The 19993-nt window shown below is 50.2% G+C and overlaps 1 protein-coding gene and 1 long non-coding RNA gene across 6 annotated transcripts in view; one reads left to right on the forward strand and one right to left on the reverse strand.

Moving 5' to 3' along the window:
- Positions 1–19993, forward strand: part of HIP1 (huntingtin interacting protein 1) — a 156756-nt gene that overhangs the window by 70074 nt on the left and 66689 nt on the right. Inside the window, exon 1 of one of the 5 annotated variants that reach the window (XM_077908177.1) lies at positions 3775–3953. The exons of the other annotated variants lie outside the window; for them this stretch is intronic. Coding sequence (XP_077764303.1) covers positions 3936–3953 — 18 coding nt within the window. The 5' untranslated portion in view covers positions 3775–3935. Of the gene's footprint in view, positions 1–3774; positions 3954–19993 lie in introns of those variants that run through there. 5 annotated transcript variants of the gene reach the window in all.
- LOC144319692 (uncharacterized) lies at positions 1759–3579 on the reverse strand. The gene is made up of 2 exons (XR_013385437.1): positions 3414–3579; positions 1759–3027 (listed from the first exon to the last, which is right to left on the reverse strand). It is a non-coding gene; the product is annotated as an uncharacterized LOC144319692 (long non-coding RNA).

The following is a 19993-nucleotide window of genomic DNA, read 5'->3' on the forward strand; positions in this document are numbered from 1 at the left end:
GCAGAAGAAGAAGAACAACAACAACAACAGAGACTAGAATGGAGATGGAGTCAGATCAGTAGGGACCATGAGTGCCAAATGACCAATGGAAAGGTTTGGGGTGGGCTAATGAGGAGCTGCGATTAGATGTGTAGAAGATGAATCAGACAGGAAGAGAGACTGGAGGCAGGGAGGCCAGTTAGGAGGCTGTTGAAAGTCTTGACCAGCGCAGGAACAGCCAGTATTGGAAGGGAAGACAGAGATTGGAAGCTATTTGCGAGAACTATGTGGATGTGGAATCTAATTAGATGGGTGGGGGGGAGCAGAGGGTTGTCAAAGGAGGAGTAAGGTTGACTTCGAAGTTTCTAGCTTGAGCAACTAAATGGACACAGAACCAACAGATAAGACAGAAAACGTAGGAGAAACAGATTGTGAAAACAGAAGGAAAAGACTTTATTTAGACTCCTTGAGTGTGAGATGCCTGGGAGACTGAGACCTTACCCTGCCACCCCTGCCCCTAGGGTAGAGATGCCTAGTAGGCAGCTGGATGCAGTGGCCTGGAGCTGGTGAGGAAGGGACAGAGTAGCAGCTGATGGCCACGGCATTCTTACTTCTAAACCCACTGTTTCTCTTTCTGTCCAGTTTACTCACAGGAGGCTCCCCAAGCCTGAGCCAGTGGCCCATAGCCTCATGGGATGCCTCATGATACAACCACTCTGGAAGGGGTATCTCCAGGCAGGCTCCTCCTTTTCACCTCTTCTCCAAGCCTGAATCTGTCTGCCCAAGAGGAGTGTGGTAGGAAAGGCAGGCACCCAAAGGTGTCTGTGTGCTGGGTGGGCCTGGCAGGGTGATGGATTAGCCAAGGCAGAGAAGCTCAACCTCTTTAAAAATGCTGTTTGCTTCTTTAGCAAGGAGCTCCACACATATGCGGGGGGGGGGGGGTGTGTGTGTGTGTGTGTGTGTGCATTCATAAATATACATGCTTGCATGTGGCTACTTGCATATTAACCAAAGCCCAACCCAACCTCCCCCCAGTGGAATAGGAAAGCCCACCTGCTTTCTGGCTGGCCTCTGCTGTCATGTGAGCAGCTAGCTCCCCAGCAAGGAAGTCCACAGAGAGGGCAGCCCCAAGGCTGACCTTTGAGCAGCATATTAATTTCCTGTGTTTGCTGTAACAAATGCTCATAAAGTTGGTGACTAAAACAACAGAAGCTTATTTTCTCCTAGTACTGGAGGCCAGAAATCTGACACCAGTATTCCTTGGCCAAAATCAAAGTGTTGACAGGGCCAGACTCCTTCTAGAGGCTCTAGGGGAAAATCTGTTGCTTGCCTATTCAATCCTCTAGGGTCAGCCAGCATTTCTTAGCTTGTGGCCAGATCACCCCGACCTCTGGAACGATGCCTTGCCTCCTGTGTGTGTCAAATCTCCCTGTTACAAGGAAGGATACACGCGATCACATCTGGGATCCACCCAGATAACCCAGGATCATCTTCCCATCTCAGAATCCTAGACTTCATCATATGTGCATAGTCTTTGCCACATACAGTAGTATTTATAGGTCCCAGAGATTAGGACCTCTTATCTTTGGGGGCAGTCATTCAGCCTACTACAGGTGAAGTTTGGGAAAGTTCTTTCATTTGACCCTCCTGCCTCTGTGCAGTGCGAAGGAGGTGTCATCCCCGTTTTAATGAGAAAATGGGCTTTGGCTGGCTAGGGTGCCAAGATCTACTGGGAGACCTTGATCTATTTATCAGCCACAGGCCTAAGTGTTCATAATATTTTTCTTAAAGATGATTTATTTGAAAGAGCACAGCGGGGGTTGGGGTGGGGGAGCAGAGGGAGAGGGAGAAGCAGACTCCCCACTGAGCAGGGAGCCTGACTTGGGGGGAGGCGGCTGGATCCCAGGACCCAGGGATCATGACCTGAGCCAAAGGCAGAGACACTTAACTGACTGAGCCACGCAGGCGCCACTCATAATATTTTTGCAACATATGAAATCTTCCTTTTAAGAAAGAAGATCTTGGTACATTTAATCAGGCAACAAATAACCCCAAATTCATTTCTGTATTGGGTGAGTCCCACTGATTCACTTGGCCCTGATTTACCTTGGGGGTCAGGGTTGGTGGATGAGGAAGGAGTGGCATGCTTCCTTCCTGCCTCCTACCTCATTTGGGTTCATTCTTGTGGGCATGAATCAATAGAAGGAACTGTGGGAACCCAGCACACTGGAGCAGACCAGGGCAGCCTCCTGAGTCCCCTGGCTGGGGTATTGTGCCAGAAGAGCTGGGCTTGCCAGCGGCAGCACTGGTACAGGGCAGGACGGACTCAGGGTTAGACAGACAGACAGATCTGGGCCCAGAGATCCCTTACCTAGAGCTTAAGGGCCCCTTAATTGAGCCGGGAAATGGAAATCACCACTGCAGTGAAAGCCCCATACATTCCTGTACTTCTATTTTTATGTTTTTTATATCCTGCTGTTCTCACATCCCCCAAGGAGGCAGGCAGAGCAACAGCCCTATTTCATAGATTGAGAACTCAGATTCGAAGGGGAGGGGGCTGTCCTCCTCAGCCCTGTGGGCCCTGAGACCAGAGGGCCAGGGCTGTGAAGGGGTCCCATCACTTGTTCACTGGAAAGGGTTTTAGAAGCGGGGTGCTCCGTGGTAGCATGGGAAGCTCTTTTTGGCCTGGGCTGCACTGTTCTTAGTTAACTAAGGATTCTCTGGCCCCTTGTCCCCTGCCAGCTGTGTGACATGTCAGAAATCACTCCGGGGCTCTGGCCCCAGTTTCTCACGTGCAGTGTTAGTGGCCTCAGGTCCCTGCTGGGTTGGCTAGTGCCCCAAACCAGCACGCCTATCAGAGGATTTGAGGCAGCGTGCATTGAACTGTAGGCTTGGATGTCCAGGTTTTTCTGGAGACTGTACCGCAGAGGAGCATTCGCCCGCAGCTCTCTTCCGCCACCAGCTGTGTCTCCCGCGGAGAGGAGGGTCTGCCTCCCATTTCTCTAAGGGCAGCAGAGCACTGAGCAAGGCGTGGAAGGTTCCGGGATTCTGGCCAGGGAGAGACACGCAGACCGCCCTGAGAAGCCCATTTCCCTGCTTCCGGAAGGGCTGGCTCTGGTCACTCGCGCGGGGCTCAGAGCCTTCCGGGGATACCTGTTCCACTTCCTTCTGTTTGCAGACCCCAGACCCAACTGGGCGTCCCCTCCGGATGAGCCGCAGGAGGCCGACAACTGTTTCTGAATTCCGCCTTTGTGCGGGGAAGCCAGCGGGGAGGGGCCGAGCGGACCCCCTGCCCCACTGGAATGTCGGCCCGCGGCGCCCCCACTGGCCCCTGCGGTGCCGCCCCCCGCCCCCCGCCCCCCGCTCACGGCCTGAGCCCCGCCGATCCCACCGCCCAGACGCGCACACGCGCGCGCTCACGCCCCAACACTCACTCGGACGCACACTTCCTGGCGGGCCCGGCGGCCTCGCTCCCGGCTCGGCGATCCCGGCCGCCGGGGCTCCGGGAGAAGCGACCTTTTGTTATTCAAATCACACCCTCACCGCGCGCGGCGGCCGCAGGCTCCGGCCGGGGGGATCCGTCCGCCGCCCGCTCCGCCCTCCCCGCGCCCCCGCGCCCCCGCGCCCCCTCCCCGGCGCCTCCCGCCGACCGCCGGACTCCCCGGCCCCCGGGCCTCGGCCGCGCCGCCCCCGCCCCCGCCCCCGCCCCCGCCCCGGGGTGCGCTGCGGCTCCGAGCTCGGCCCCCTCCCCCTCCCCGCTCCCTTCCCCCTTCCCCCTTCCCTTCCTTTCTCCGGTCCAGCCTCGGTCCCGCCGCCGCCGCCGCCTCCCCCGGTCCGCGGGGGCTCTGCCGGCCGCCCTCGCCGCAGCATGGCACCACCGGGGTGGAATTAGCCGGGAGCAGCGTTTGGGGGACGCGGGATCTCAAGGGTTGGGGGGGTGCCCTGCAGCCTCGGTCATGGATGTGAACAAGATGGTAAGTGAAGAGCGGGGGCTCTGCCCTGGAGCCTCCCCTGGTCCCTGCCCCCACTCCCCCTCTTTTCCTCTCTCCCTCCCCGTCGGCTTGAACCATTGAAAGTTTCTGGGTTGTTGATCCTGTTCGTCGGCCCCAACTCCAGGCGTGCTGGAGGAGGGAGCGCGGCCAGGATGGTGGAGGCGGCTGGCGGACAGCGATGGGGCTCCGGGTTTCCCGCCGCGCTGCCACCGGGGCTGCCCAGGCAGAGGGCTGTTGAGCTCTCCTCTCAAATTGGGAAACCAGCCTGGTAGAGGGAGGGCGAGGCTCTGAGAAGGGGGCTTGTCCTATCCACTCTAGGGTCCCCTGCTTGCATACCTATTTAAGATTGATGGGAAGATTTTTGGACTGAGCCAATTGGGGGCACAGGCGGGTGACCTGGAAGGGCAGTGAGGAGGAGCTAGGACTTTAACCATCTTAGAAGGTGAGGAGGCAGGAATGGAATCCTTGGCATAGATGGGGGGATACTCTAGATATACCACTGGTAAACCCCAGCTGCTTTGGCTTGAGGACCGGACCAGCAAACACCTTTGCCTCTGAAGCATTGCAGTCCCTGGAGGGGCTGATCCATCTGCCACGGCAGCCCTGCACCGCCTGCCCCCCACCCCACCCCCAGCAACACAGTAGGAGCTGAACACATTGTTCAGTGATTGATTGGGGAATAGCGATCAGAGGGTAACAAGATGTGATTTGGGGGTCTCTGAGCACTTGGGGCAGGTTTTCTCAGAGGTCCCAAGTGGCTCCCACTCTGAATGCAGATTTAAGGGTGTCTGTGAGATCACTTGGTGGTCAGGCAGTCTGACCCTGGCCTTGACCAGAGGGTCCATTCCCGTCCTCACCCTACCCCCAACCTTAGAACATTTGAGGGCCCTTGCGTCAAGCTGGAGAAGTATCTGTGATGGTCTGTGTTGGGTTGGGGTGTGTCTTTGTATCTGGGGATAAAAGAGGCCTGGGTCTGCCTGTTCCTTAGGGAAGAGAAGGTACTGGAATTTCAGTTCTTCTTGTACAGAATTAGGCTAGTTTTCCCCCAGAGAGCATTTTGAAGTTAACCATCTCTATCGAGAAGGCAGGTGAGCTCCTGGCCCTACCAGGCCTTTGGCATTCTGTCCCAGGTAGGGGACAGTGGGATGGGGAACAGAGAGGATAGGTGAGAGAGGTCACTTTCCTGGCAGCCAACCAGTCTCATTCTGAGTGCTGCCCTGGAGCTGGGTGCTGGATGCGGGGTCTTACTGGCTCCCATCTTCATGTGAGGACACATACCCATCCATGGTTGGGCAATGCTGAGAGGCTGGACCACCATTCCTTATGTGCGTACCATGAAAAGCTTACTTTCTTTGGGCAACTATTAGAACTACCCTTCAAAAAAAAAAAAAAAAATCCCGTTTGCAGCTCTGAGGGTGGGGAGGTGGAAAATTGAGTAGCAGCCAGGTTCTTTTCTAGAGATGTCTTAGCAGGGTCAGAGTCACCTGTCCTGCATGGTGGAGCTGAAGCTCTAGTCCAGTGGCCACCAAATTATATCACCCGCAGCTTCCCTCTGGCCCTGAGCTAAGATTCCTACCAAAGCCTGGTCTATGAGGACCAGCTTACAGAGTTCGGGGACCTGTGTCTTTAGAGGTTTGTCACCTCTAATACTACCACCTCTCCATCCATCTACTCATTAACTCAACAGCATTTATTTAATATCTGTCATGTCTATAGCAAGTGCTGTGTGAGGGACACAAAAATATAACCTATGGCCTCCCTGCTCCTCTGGGTCCTTAGCATCTGGGTGGACGGATCCAGAGAGAGACAGGGGAACACAACAGTTAGCTATCAAATCAGGCCCTGACCAGAAGGCCACAGCTCCAAGGGCTGTAGGGGTCTGCCAAGGAATTTGGGTACGGAGTTCAGATGGAGGACAAAGCCCAAGTCTGGCTCTTCGAGGCTGGGTAGGGTTGGCTCTGCTGAGAGCAGTGAGGGGCACTGCCTGTTGGAAAAGCCGCGGGAAGAGGAATAGGCAAGGCCATTGGGTGAGACCATCTTGGTGGCATTTGGCTGGGGCAGGTTTAGATCAGGAAATGTTGAGGGGCCAGATCAGAAGGGCCTTGAATGCTAGACAAGGTATTCGAACCTCAGCCTGTAGACACTGGGTAACCTCTTGAATTTGGGGCACAAGAGAGGTACATGGATTGCCTCTTTCCTCTTATAGCTTAGGGTCCAAACAAAAATGATATTAGGAAAAAGAAAGTGATATTAGGTTCTCATTAATCGCTGAGCACTCAATGCCCAGTCCAGATACAATTGTCCTCAGCTCTCTGTAAAAAACACAGACCCTGGACTGCGAGTAAGAACCTGACCCACCCCAGGGAATTGGCACCTGCTTCCCGTTTCTGCCAAAGGCCAAAGTTACTCTTCTCTTCTGACCACAAAAGCCCTCTGCCTGGTTTCAAGTCCTCACTCTGGGGGCTACTGGCTCCAGGGTCAACCTCAAACCCAGCATTTCAGCCACATCCTTGGCAGAGCCTGACATCAGCCTGGGGGAATTTCTCTTGCTTAACACTGAATGAGAAAAAGCAGATTATGGTTTACCTGATTCCCTACATGCTTTTGAGCAAGTGTGTTTGTTTTTTTTAACCTCTTAGCCTTATCTGTAAAATGAGAATAATAATAATACCTGCCTTGACAGCTGGAAATAATTCTTTCAAGGCATGAGACCTGGTATATAGTAAGCCCTCCTTACATAGTGGCTATTATGAAATGATGATTTCCACAGTCTCATCTGAGATGACTCTGAACCCCTCCCCCTCTTTCTTTTATTGTTTATGTGTTTATTTAAGTAATCAATACGTCCAATGTAGGGCTCAAACTCAGGACCTCAGGATCAAGAGTCCCATGCTCCTCCAACTGAACCACTCGATGTCCCCCCTTCTGTTTTCTTGATTGGCCTGAATAGTTGAGTATAGGCTATATTACAGTTGACTGCTCTTGGGGCCAGTTCTTCCAAATCTACTTCTTTTTCTGAATGAAGGTACAAATGATGGGGACAGTGGCTCCACTGCTGCTGCAAGTGATGAATTTTTGATGACCTCAGATTTCTGCCCAAGGGAGGGCTTGTTTAACATGGCACTGGGTGAAGTGCAGATGCTTTTTGGGGCTTGACAATGGGGTCTGTTTCTTTACTAACCACAGAGAATGCAGCGTTGTAATTGGGGGAAAGGAGCCAATGCCATCAAGTCTTAACAGAAGAACATATAGTTTATGTAATGATTTATATTTACATAGTGCTCTACAGTTTACAAAGCATTTTCACACCTGCTCATGTTTAGTACAACCCCATGAGGAAGGCAGGGCAGAAATAACTAGCCACATTTCACAGATAAGAAAACTGGAGTTCAGGAAGTGAAGTCTGGATTCTATACAAGTAGTAGAACCAGGTTTTATAGCCAGTTCTCCTGATCACCAAAATGTACGCTATAGTGACAGAGTAAATAAAGGGGAAAGATTCAGTGACCTGATTCTAGGATGGACACAAGCTGGTCTAAATAGACTGGAGTGGTGGTGGCCTTTGGCCTCTGGGTTCCATCAAGAAGGGTTCATGCCAGTCTATGTGGAGACTACACGCCTTGTCAGTTACCTACCGCTATTTTCAAAACTCGGATTTCTAAATCTCTGCTGCTCCCCTGAGTTCCCCCAGCTTACACAGCAGGAAAATGAGAGGGGTGGAGAAAAGGTGTTTCAGGTGTTCAGAGTAAATGATAATGGTGATGGGGCAGGAACAAGCTTCTGGTCGGCGTGTTGTCACTGCTGGTGTGTGCTTGTGTGTTTGCTGGGCTGAGGAGCGGTGTAGGAAAAGGAAGTGCTGAGCTGGGGGAAATCCCTGTGCAGAATGATGCCAAGGATTCTCCTTGCAGCCCAGATAGGCTGATAGCTTCGTGGAAAGGGGTGTGTTCTCCCACTTAGGGTCTGAGCTCAATATATTATGAATTAAGGCTGGACATGGGTGACCAGCTCGGTGAAATTAGAGCATGCTTTCAGCTCTGGGTTACAGACTCGGTACAGGTTACAAGCTGCCTTTGAAAGAGTGAAGTAGATTAGAAGCCATCCAGGTGTATTACATCTAACTAAGAAGGTAAGCATTCGTTCACAAAATGCTTTGGTTGTGTACACACGTGCACAGAGGTAAGGCCTGGCTGTGTAAAATGCATTTTTGACTGTGGTCAGAAGCAAAAAAGGTTTGAAGCCTCTGACCTAGAGAAATGTCCAGAGGAGTCCAAGGAGGATGTCAACCTCATAAGATGAATAAGTAGTTTAGCCTGTAGAAGAAGACCCAAGAAGAGCCAATGGTTGTCTTTGACTCACTGAGCACTGTTGAGACAAAGAAGTAATTTATGTATTCCACATGTATCTGGAAGGTGGGATTTGTTTCAAGAGGGACTAGATTTTGGCTGGCCAGCACTCCCCATAGCAGAACCATTCTATGGCAGAATCAGTTCTCTGGGGAGGGGTAGAGAACCTGTCTGCCCACTGGAGCTGCCCACTGGAGGAGTCTGGCCTCCAAGTCCTTGCCAACCTTGGAGACTGGCTCAGCATCCAGGCTTTGGGAGCCTCAGAGACCTGTGCATGGATGGCTGAGGACTAACCTGGCTGGTATCACAGGGAATGTGTGTCCACAGATCCTAACCTTGTGTGCTCCCCACCATGGTTCCTAAAGTTCAACAGAGCATCGTGGCTCAGCAGCCTTCTTCAGACAGTCTGCAGAAGGTCAGGGATTGTGGATGACTTTGGCCTCAGCCAGGTGCTAGCCAGAAAGGAAATCTGTTATTTGCCTCCTTCAAAAAAATGCTTAGAAAAAAAAAGAGTTTTGATCTCTCATCTGATTGCTATGTCTTATTGTCACTGATCACAAAGATTGTTATCTACCAGGATGAGGTTCAGTTCAACTCACACATGTATTGGATGCTCTCATTGTGTGCAGGCCCCTGGGTGTAGATATTAAGATGTGGATGGCCAGGATATAGGGAGAAATAGACACTCCCCTGAAATGCATTGAGTGGAAAGACACATAGATACTTGTAGGTGACAGAAAACTCTCACCTGGATTCTTTTCTCCCTTAAAACATCCTTGAGAAGCAGAATTCAGTGTCCTCAGGGGCTCTTCTAGGTCTCCCTGCCAGGCAGGGGCTAAGTTCAGAAGCAAATATAGGTTTTAGGACAGTTCAGCCCACTGTGCTCTGTGACCCAGAGACCCACCAATCCCTGCCATCTACCCCACCACCACCCACTTCCCCCACAGCTGGGTGATTTTCTCAAAGAGCACGTCCAGGGGCTGTTTCCGTTCCACCTTTGTCTCCTTTCTTGCTGGAGAGGTCCCAATCCTAAACCAGACAGGCACGTGGTCTGGCAGCTGCCTCTGAACCAAAGGATTCCAGCAGCCAGACAAAATGCATGCTGCCCCGGGGCCCTAAAGAAATTAAGCACAGGTCTTTTAAGGAAGAAAAAAAAAATCCCCATGTCATCTTTAGATTCCCTGAAGTCCTAATGAATCTTTGATCTGGAGGTGATTTCTCAAGTAGAAAGGGATCAGAGGGTAGGAAGCACATATATAAATGTGAATGGGAGGTGGCTGGAGTCCGAGGCACCATCCCCTGTGTCTGGAAGATCAAGGAGCAGCTTCTGTGCCCTGAGGCTGCCCTAGAGGTTTATCATGGGGCTTTGGAGTCACATAAGCCAGAGGCTAAATCTTGATGCCACACTTTCCTCTCCAGGACCATGGACAAATTAGTTGACCTGTCTTGGATGAATTGGTGTCCGCAGACTTAAGAGGTATTGACGTGGTCTGTTTAAAGTTCTTGGCACATGCAGAGGCTTAGTAAGCCATGCTGTAATTATTAGTTTCTTTGCTTATTCATTTAGGCACCAAATGAAGTCTTAAAACTCTGCTAGTAGGGCCATGAGGCACGTTGTAAGTAATTATGGTACACGCGGTAAAACACATAGAGTGCATTTGAGGAACGTGGGAAAGTAGGGATGGGGCGGGGATTAATGGCCTGGCACCAGAGGGGGAGCTTCGTGGAGAAAGCTGGAGAAAGAGGGGAAAGATTCTTCAGAGGGGAAGGCAAGTGAGGGCATTTCAGGCAGAGAGAGCCACACATGCAGAGGCATGAGGTCAGGAGAGTGCCAGGTATGTTCAGGAACTCCCTGCGGTTTAGGCTAGAAGAACAGGTGCAGCCTCTGTCTCGGTGGAACCAGCAAAGTACCCAGGAGGTGAGATCCAAGGCCTTTTATACGTCAGTGCTTCCTGGAGGAGGTGGTATTTCATCTGTGTGATGAAGAAGGAGGAGCAGCTGTCTCATTGATGGAAAGCCACCGCGCACCCGTAGGTGGTAAGTGAATGGGTGGTGACGTCAGGAAGAACTGTGGCAGCACGCTGAGTGGGTTTGCTAGGAGCAGGGCCAGAGGAAGGAGGAAAGAGGGATGAGCAGTGCCAGGTGAGAGACCCACATCGAAATAACCAGATCTTCTGGCAGAACTGGCAAGAGAGGCTGTCCCTGTGTGATGATCACTTCGGGATGTTCAATTCTGGCCAGCAGGCCTACATACTTCTGGTCTCAGGGCTGGAGGTGTTCCACACTAGGACCAGGGTAAGCGTGGGAGCCACAAGCCTGGGTATTTTGGAAATGAGTGTTTCATTAACTTTCTTTCCTGGCTTCTCTTTGGAGCACTCAGTTCAGCCTTGTGTTCTGGGACCTAAAATAGTGTTCTCCTGCTGATGTGTCTCCGGCTAGATTGTTTGGAAAGTAGTCTTACCAAATCATGGTCTCCCTAACCCTGCTTGCACAAAGATGCATGTCAGCAGTCTTGGTGCTAGACGGTGTCAACCGGGGGCCTGGCCCTTGTCCCTTTTGTCCTCTACATATGTCTAGGTTGTTCCCTGAGTCGGCACACCATGAGGCTCTATGCCAGGCACTGAGACCATAAAAGGGAATGGGATAGTTTGAAGGCTTCTGTCTTCAAGGAGGTGGAGGCAATTATAATAGAGCATGGTAAGTGCATTGTTAGAGATTTAAGGAAAGTCCATAGAAGCTCAGAGGTAGGGATAATTAATTCTGCCAAGTGGCACAGGAGGTGGGCTGAAGAAGGCATTCATTCGTTCATTTATTCAGAAAATATGGAGGGGTGCCTGGGTGGTGTAGTTGGTTCAGCATCCAACCCTTGGTTTCTGCTCAAGTCTTGATCTCAGGGTCATGAGATCATGCTCTGAGTCAGGCTCTACACTCAGTGTGGATTCTGCTTGAGACTCTGTCTCTCTCCCTCCTGCTCATGTGCATTCTCTCTCTAAGAAATAAATAAATTGGGATCCCTGGGTGGCTCAGCGGTTTAGCGCCTGCCTTCGGCCCAGGGCATGATCCTGGAGGCCCAGGATCGAGTCCCACATCGGGCTCCCCACAGGGAGCCTGCTTCTCCCTCTGCCTGTGTCTCTGCCTCTCTCTCTCTCTCTCTCTCTCTCTCTCTCTCTCAGGAATAAATAAACAAAAATCTTAAAAACAAAAAAAAAAAAAAAAGAAGAAGAAGAAGAAAGAAAGAAATCTTCCAAAAAAAGAAAGAAAATACTCACGGAGTACTCTTCATATGCCAGGTGCCGGGGACACTTAACCAAACCAGAGATCCTTGCCTTTGGCATTGACCTCCTGTGTGTGTGTGTGTTGGGGATGGGGTGTAGGCAGGAACAGTAAGTGCAAACAAAATAGTGTCGGGTGTTGGAAGGTGGTAAATGAGCCAGACAAGGAATGGGGAATACAGACATGGCCAGTTGCCCTAAGGATGCCAGAGTCAGAAGTGTCATGCCCAGTAAGGGTTTTCCTTGGCTCTCAGTGGCCCTTGGGATCCCTAGTCACAGTCTGCTTGGGCTTACTGTCCAGTTGAAACCGTGCATCCAAGCATGGCTATTGACTCTTTGTTCTTAAACAATTGTCTGAATCTGACCTCAGGGCACTTGCCCCACATCTCAGCTCCCCTCCCTGCAGTCCATTCAGCTTGGCATCCAGGAGTCAGCCGTACTTTACTGAGAGTGCTGGAGGCTCATTGATTCCTTCCAAACTTGAAGACATTGCCTCTTAGTTCCAACAAACCCCCATGAACGGAGCCAAGTGTCAAGTGGTGATGGGGGTGGTCATGGTGTCATCAACAGTGAAGGTGGCCCTTTCAGCTGTAGTAACAGCAGCTAGAATGAGGGTGGGGTGACAACTTGGTTTCCTGCTGCTGGACTCCTCTCTTTGAATCCTGGGCCCTTTCTGTGGGGCAGGTTTTGTCCATGTGTTGGTTTCTCAGCTCCTGAGGTGACCCGGCCATGAGTGCATTGGCCTCTGATGCTGTGGCTCAGGGAGCCTAGGGCTCCTGCACCCTGGGTACTTTTAACACCACAAAGTTGTTGGTGGTCTTCAGCAGCCACAGTGAGGAAATAGGGTCACCCACTGAAAAATGTTTAACTTATGCTATTTTTTTTTTTTTTCAGAAAAAATAGGAAAGGGTGTAAAGAAAGAAAGATCGAGTACCCTTCTAGCATCCCAGACACTATTGCTAACAAGGATCTTTGGTATAGATCCATACAGATTTTGTGTGTATGTGTGTGCACTAGTGCCCATATACACACATGGTAGGTTGAGTCATATAAAAGTGCTGCTTTTAGAAATCAAAAATGGCCAAATTATCACTTGATTCAACCAAATATATGTGCATACACAACAGGTACACACTTATTTAAACAAAATGGGACCACACAATAATATAGGTTTGTAAACTTATAAACAGTGTATGAGAATGGTCAAGGACATGGGTCCTAGGGTTCAAAATCAGTATCTACCACTTACTCACCTGGGCAGGTTACCCCTGGGCAGGTTCCTAGGGTTCCCTGTCTCAGGATTTACCCCCTTATAGTGGGGTGGTGGGGAGGGAGGATAATCATAGTATCTTCTAGAGAGTTATGGCGAAGGCAGAGGACTTAGTGTGTATGTGTTATATTATCATGTTTCCAGATGAGTAGAAAAGACCTGTATCGTTTCATTGTAATCAGTACCCTATTAGTAGACATTACGCTATGTCCCATTTCCTGCTGTGGAGCTGACATCCTTGTACACACATGGAAAAGTGACTATCTGTTCACCACTTTACACTTTAAAGTACTTGGGCTTTAAAGTTTTAGCTGTATTATTATCACACAATTTTTTATTATAGAAATGTGTTTGAGATATAAGATTGTGTATATTCAAGACTTACAACACGTTAATTTCTCTTGTTTATATATTAGAATATGATTGCTGTCGTATTGATAAAAGTTTTAGCATTTTTAAAAGATTTTACTTATTTATTTATTTAGAGGGAGGGTGGGTGAGGGGCAGAGGAAGAGGAAGAGAATCTCAAGCAGACTCCAAACTGAGCATGGAGCCCAACACAGGGCTTGATCTCATGACCCTGAGATCATGACCTGAGCTGAAATCAAGAGCCAGATGTCTAACCGACTGAGCCACCCAGGCTCCCCAATAAAGGTTTTAGTGTTTAAGAATCCTTATTAATGTGTTTCTAGCTGAGTGGTGGGTATGGGAGAACGTATCTGGACTGTTGTGTATAATTCTGTGAATGGGGTTCCCTGGGCCCAGCCCCTTCCCCATTTGTTTTTCCACACTCCAGCAACAGGTCACCGCACTGGGCACTGGCCCTCACTTCTGTGCCTTGCTGCTGGCCTCTCCATTCCACCATCCCTGCAGGCCCCTCCTCAGGCCAGTGATCTGGTTAGGCAGTTCTTCCTCCAAGGGTAGACCCCCGTGCCAGTCCTGCAGTCTTGGTCAGATACCCACCCCAGGGCCCCTGAATATTGCATTCATCAGTATCTCCTCTCTAACTGGCTATGCACACAGGGCACTCACATCTGACTCATCCGTGAATTAACTTAGTGCAGCACTTGACGCATCGGTGCTCAATATATGTTTGGTGGGTGAGTTTTAAGAGTGAATAAAGTGTCAGATGACTAAACTAACGGGGGCCAGTTGGGACCAGATCCTGAAAGCTTACAGTGAAGCATTGAAGCATTTTCCCCGTGTATAGTGGTGAGCCCCTGAACATGCCTGGCATGCTTGGAGCTGTGCTTTAGAAAGAGGGATCTGGCCATTTGAGCTCCCAGGAGCTAGTGGCCCAGAGACTAGTGGGATGTCAGGCCTGCATGCCCAGGTGGGGGTTCACGCTGCCCGAGGCCCTTTGGGTGACCCTCCCCATCTTGAACCTCGAGGCTCTTACCCCCTACTTCCCTAAGGAGGGGCTCTCCTTCACTCAAGAAACAGAAGTGAGAATTCTTGGCTACTCTGCTTTCGGAGGAAGTCATATCAGAGCCACTGATGATGATGAAATTCACCTCCGGAATTAGCAACCACCACCTCACCACTTTTGCAAACTGCATAGCAGCTCCTCCCCAGCTTATGACTTCCTGGGTTCTGGGCCAGAGGTATCCATCAGGGCTCCTTGCCTGCCAGCAGGGAGATTCCATGGCCTCCCCAGGGTGACCAGGCCCTGCGCTGTCCCTGCATGTCCTTCTCTTTGGCTCTGACATGAGATCTGTGAGGCTGTGCTTTGGTTTTGTGTTGCTAAGGAATCCAGTTTCTGGGGGCTAGGGCTTGACACAGACCAGTGTGTTCTCTCAGTGGAAATGAGGCTGACTTTTCCTTCCCAGGCCCAGAAGAATAGAGCTTGGGATCAGTGGGGTTGCACCTGGAGCAAGATGTTAGCTCAAATCCTGGCTCTGCCATTTACCAGCCAGGTCATCTAGCTAGCCAGGCATCCCAGCTAGTTTGGCAAATCACTGCACTGTCCCAAGACTCAGTTTCCCCATCTCATCAGTGGAGTTGGCAGCCCCGGTGTGACCACAGGGTTAAATGACATAATGTGTTCAAATGAGTCTGGAATCTATTACAGGCCAGGAAAGGTTAATTGAATTGGAGAATCAGAGCTTGAACCACAATGAGGTAGAGACTATTCAGTCTGCATTTTAGATAAGGAGATTCGAGATCCAAAGGTGATGGGTGGGGCCAGGGGGAGTGGAAGGAAGTTGAAAGAAGAATTGAGAGGGAATCTCGACCTTCTGCCTTATACTTCCTCTGCTTTGCCCAGACTCCTGCCCCCGCCCCGTTCCCTGCAACACACACATCTGCCAAAGCAAGCACCAATTTCGTGTCTCCTTCCTGAAAGGCCTCGTTGAAAAAGAAGCACACAGAAGTGATCAAGTGTATCAGTATCGATTCCATGGAGGTCCAAGCAGTTCTAAAGCTGGAAGGCAGTGGGAAGGAGGGGGAAGAGTTAGCGTGAGAAACAAAGAGGGGATGGGAGAGAACTGGCAGGGGGAAGAGGAGGCAGAGAGGGCTGGCTTCATTTCTTTTCTTCAGGCTGCTGTGTAACGGGCCTCCGGTGCTGTTCCCTGGCAGGCCCACGCATTCCCCTGGTCGATGCAACTCACCCACTTTCCTAGACAACACTTCTGCCTTCTCCTCCCCTGCCCTCACTCTCAGCCCCTGACCTTGCTTCCTGTGTCAATTGTGAAAAGAGACATAACCCTGAGAAACCTTGCACAAGCCCCTGGCAGCCATCTGTTGACCCCTGTGTCTATACTCTGTGACGTGTGCTGGTGCGTGACAAGGTGGCTGGCTTCTACTGTGCACTAGACCCTTTCCCCCTTCCAGTGACACTCCATTCCTGACCTTCACGTCTACACAAACGTGTTATAATTTCTCCCATTTAAAACTAGGCAACCCCGCTTCCTCCGGTCTCATCCTCCTTGCTGGCCCTTGCTGACTCCAGCTCCCCTTCTTGCTGAGTTCCCCTTCAGACTCTGCCCCCATCTACTCTACCAAAAAGCCCAAGGTCACAATGATGTTCAATTTTCAGCTGTCATCTGCTTGATCCCTTGGTAGCTTTCGCAACCAATCGCTCCTTGTTGAAATACAGCTCTTCATGTGCCTTCTGGAGTGCAACACTCCTGGTTTTCCTTCTGCCTCATGGGCTGTTTCTTTTGTTTCCACTCCTCATTCCCCCCAACTTTTTCTTGAGTGTCAGGTATCCTCAGGCTGTCCCCAGAGGTCTCATCTGCACTCACTCCTTGGTGATCTTACCTTAATCTTAGACTTAAATCCCATCTATGTGTGGATGGCTACCAAATCAACTGATCTAGCACAAATCTCTTCCAAATTCCAGGATTGCTCCCCGCCACCCCACCTTGGACCAATTAGAGTTCCATTCGGGATTTATCTGATGGGCATCTCATACCCCCCTCTCGCCTGCCCAAACCAGATCATGTCTGCCCCAGACCTACCTATTCGTCCTTTGGTTCTCTATCTTGCTGGTGAGAACTCGGTCCTGCACACTGGTCTGGCATATAATCATGGTGCCATCTTTGACTCCTTTCTTCCTTCCACACACCCTATGTCCATATCATCAGCAAACTGTGTCAGCTTTTCTTTCAAAATCTATCCAAATCCATCCACATCTGAGCACTTCCACCACAACCAGCCTGGCCTGGACACCCTCCGTAATCTCTGGCCTGAATTCAGCTGCATCTCAGCTGTTCCCCCTGCTTCCCTGCTTGTCCTTGCAGTGCCAGCACAGCACCAGAGGGGTCCTCTAAAAAAGGAGTCTGGTCATGGCACCTTTTGTTCAAAACTTCTCAGGGGCTCCTGTTTCCATCAGAACAAAGGCTGGTCCTTGCGGAGGCCTGCATGACCACTTGCCATTCGGCCTCTCCTACCTCTGACTGCAAGGCTCTAGCCACAGTTAACCCCCCTCCTGCCAGGTAGGCTCTGCCTAGAATTCTTCCCCAAAGTATCTCTCAGGCTTGCTTCCTCATCAGCCTCTGTCGCCTTCTAGTGCAACCTTCTTTGGTGACCCTGTATACAGTTACGACACCAGCCCCATTCTTGGCCCTATAGCATCTATTACCATCTCAGACACCATAGATTTTATTTGTTTCCTCACTATCAGCCCCTCTCTCTCATTCCAGTGTAAGGTCCATGAGGCAGGTGGCTCAGTCAGTTGGATGTCCAACTGTTGATTTCAGCTCAGGTTATGGTCTCAGGATTGTGGGATCAAGTCCCCACATTGGGCTCCAAGCTCAGCAGGGAGTTTGCTTCTCCTTCTCCCTCTCCCTCTTCCCCTCTCCCTACTGCCACGCATGTGCTCGCAAGCTCTCACTCTCAAACAAATGAATAAATAAAATCTTAAGAAAGAAGATCCACAGGGCAGAGATGTGGTGTTTTGGTGCATAGCTGTATTCCTGGAATAGTGCCCCACACATGATAGGCCTTCAGGAAATATGTGTCGAATGAATTGGTGAATGTGTAAAGATTTTGGAGCAGTTGCTTCCTGAGCTTCGGGAAGCCTGGAAGAAATCTGAATGGTCCCTAAGAATCAGGTGAAATATAGAAAGAGGTGCCAGAGAGCTGGGCTGGGTATCTTTGAGAAGAAAATAGATGACCATCTGTAATGGGGCCAATTCTATAGTTGGCCAGACTACATGGGAGGAGAGCTATTTTTCCGAGCCTTATGTAACAGATGTGGTTTTGTGTAAATCACACTTCTGTAAATGGAATCCTATTTTAAATGCACTAGCAGAGATTGCTATTTAAAGGAATCTAATGCTAGATTCTTTTGTAAAATGAATAATCTTCTAATTTGTCTTTAGTGTCAATTCATATTTTCCCTCCCCCCAAAATGTTATATGGACTTAAATCAAAGTATGCTAGTCTGGGGTGAGGAAACCTACATGTCCCATTTTTCCCTGCTATCTGTGTTATTCCCTTTCTCTTTGCCCACATTCTTCCCCAGCTTCATTTCTGCTTTTCCTTTGGCTGAGTTATTGGGCTGGGATTTTTTTTCCCTTAGACTCTGACATAGAACGTTCTTCTGTAGCATGATCAGAATGAAAGGACACGTTAAACAGTGGCCCTATCTCAGACCAAATGGATGCAGTCTGGGGGTAGAGCAGGGTTGTCCATCAGGAGTGAGCGAACGTGTACTGGGGGCTCGGGGTTAAGTTCTCAGGTGGTGGCCATGCACAACTGAGTGTGGGAACCACTGAACAAAAAGACAGCCATGTGCTATTTGTGTTTCTTGCATCTGAGCTTACCCTCTGCAGGACTGACGAGTAGATGTATATCCCCTTTGGGGTTTTGCCAAAGGTGGCCAGTGTGAATCTGACCGTAGACTTTTAAAGGACTGGCTGGAGCTCAGGGATCAGGAATATCCCCCCTCAGTCCATCACGCACCCTGCTGATCTCTTAGATGAGGGCAAGGTCCTGTGGCCGCACTGCTAGGTGGAGTTTTGTCCCAGTGCTCTCCAGAGGGTCTGTTTACAATGAACTTGGGCTTCATGGGCCTACCACCCAATCTCTGTTTCCCTTCAAACCAGAATGTGTCCCTCTGAGAGAACCCAACAGTGTGTTAAGGGTTTGGTGGAAAAGTATGGCGGCATCTAAGACCAGAACCTGCTTCCTGAAAACAATGGAAGGTTGACTTGTTTAGAGGCTGTTTGGCCTTGGGTCAGGTTTCCACTTCAGGTTTTCTGAGAAATTTCTCCTTTTGGTTCTCATTGGACCAAGAGATCGTAACACCTGCTAGTAGGGCAGGTTCAACTTTTCATAAGAAAAGAAAAGATCTGCCTTTGAGCTAATATGTCGAGGTGAGAGCGCAGAAGCTTAGAAAACAAGTTGGCTTTGGCTAAGAGTTTCAGTTATCCCTAGCTAACTGGCAGGATATGGAACATGTGCCTGACTCAGAAGGGCAGGTGCCAGCCCTGCTGTGTGTGTGGCTTGACCTCTCTGAGCTCACTGATTAAGTATGCCCTACCTCCCCTTCCCCAAGTTTTCTCAGCATCCATAAGATAGTGGATATGAAAGCTCTTTGTCTTTTTTTTTTTTTAAGATTTTATTTATTCATGAGAGACACAGAGAGAAGCAGAGACATAAGCAGAGGGAGAAGCAAGCTCCCTGTGAGGAACCTGATGTGGGACTCCATCCTAGGACCCTGGGATCATGACCTGAGCCAAATGCAGATGCTCAACCACTGAACCACTTGGGTGCCCCTGGATATGAAAGCTCTTTGAAGCTAGAAAGGACTAAAATGAAACCTGGCAATGCTATTGTCATCATTATTCAATCAAACCTGGTATTCACATATTTGAATGAGCCAAACAGGTAAATTGGGAAGTTTAAAGTTACAGAATGACTTGCTAGACTCAAATAAGAGAGATATCTTTGCATCACCACCCCATTGCATAAAGTGGGGTTCTGTTTGTTTATAAACTGCATTTGTGAAGATCACCCTCTGGAGTGAGAAATGAAGCTGAAGAATTGGGGGCAGGAGGGCCGTGGAGTCATATTGAAGAGTTCCAACCCTAGAAGATCAGGAGCCACCCTAGATTCCTTAGCTGGGATAACACATGAGGAGAGTTACTCCTGTGGCTTTATTTGTGGCCATTTGTGGTAGAGCCTAGAGGTGGGGGCCACGTATATAGTGAAGTGGGCATGAGATGGGCTGTGTATGGTAGAAGCTGAACCAAAAATAAAAAATCTGAATCTAAAAATAGAGATCTGAGGGAGAAACAGCAGGCCTTGGCACGTCTGGATACGGCAAGTGCTTCCTGGCTCATTCATTGGACAAACGGAATAGGGCTCTGGGAAGACACAGAGCCGGGAATGAATGGGCGGTTCCTATGCCCAGGGACCCCCTGTCAGCCAGGCACCACCTCCCCCTTGGGTCTTGAGATAGTGGGAGAAACAGTGCTCTGTGTTACTGAAAGAGAAGAGACAAAACCGACCTCAGAGAAAGCTGCGGAGAGGTGGGGGGCGGGGAGGAGGGCAGAGGGGAGGGGAGGAGAGGAAGCTGGCAGTGCTGGTGGTTTAGGGAAAGACACAGCTCAGGGTTTCCGCTCTTGCTGAGCAGCTGTCTCTCTGTAAGGCGAGGGGCATTGCAAAAAGCGTGGCCAAGGAGCAGTG

This window comes from Canis aureus, chromosome 8 (genome assembly GCF_053574225.1).
Source record: "Canis aureus isolate CA01 chromosome 8, VMU_Caureus_v.1.0, whole genome shotgun sequence".
Taxonomy (NCBI): Eukaryota; Metazoa; Chordata; class Mammalia; order Carnivora; family Canidae; genus Canis; species Canis aureus.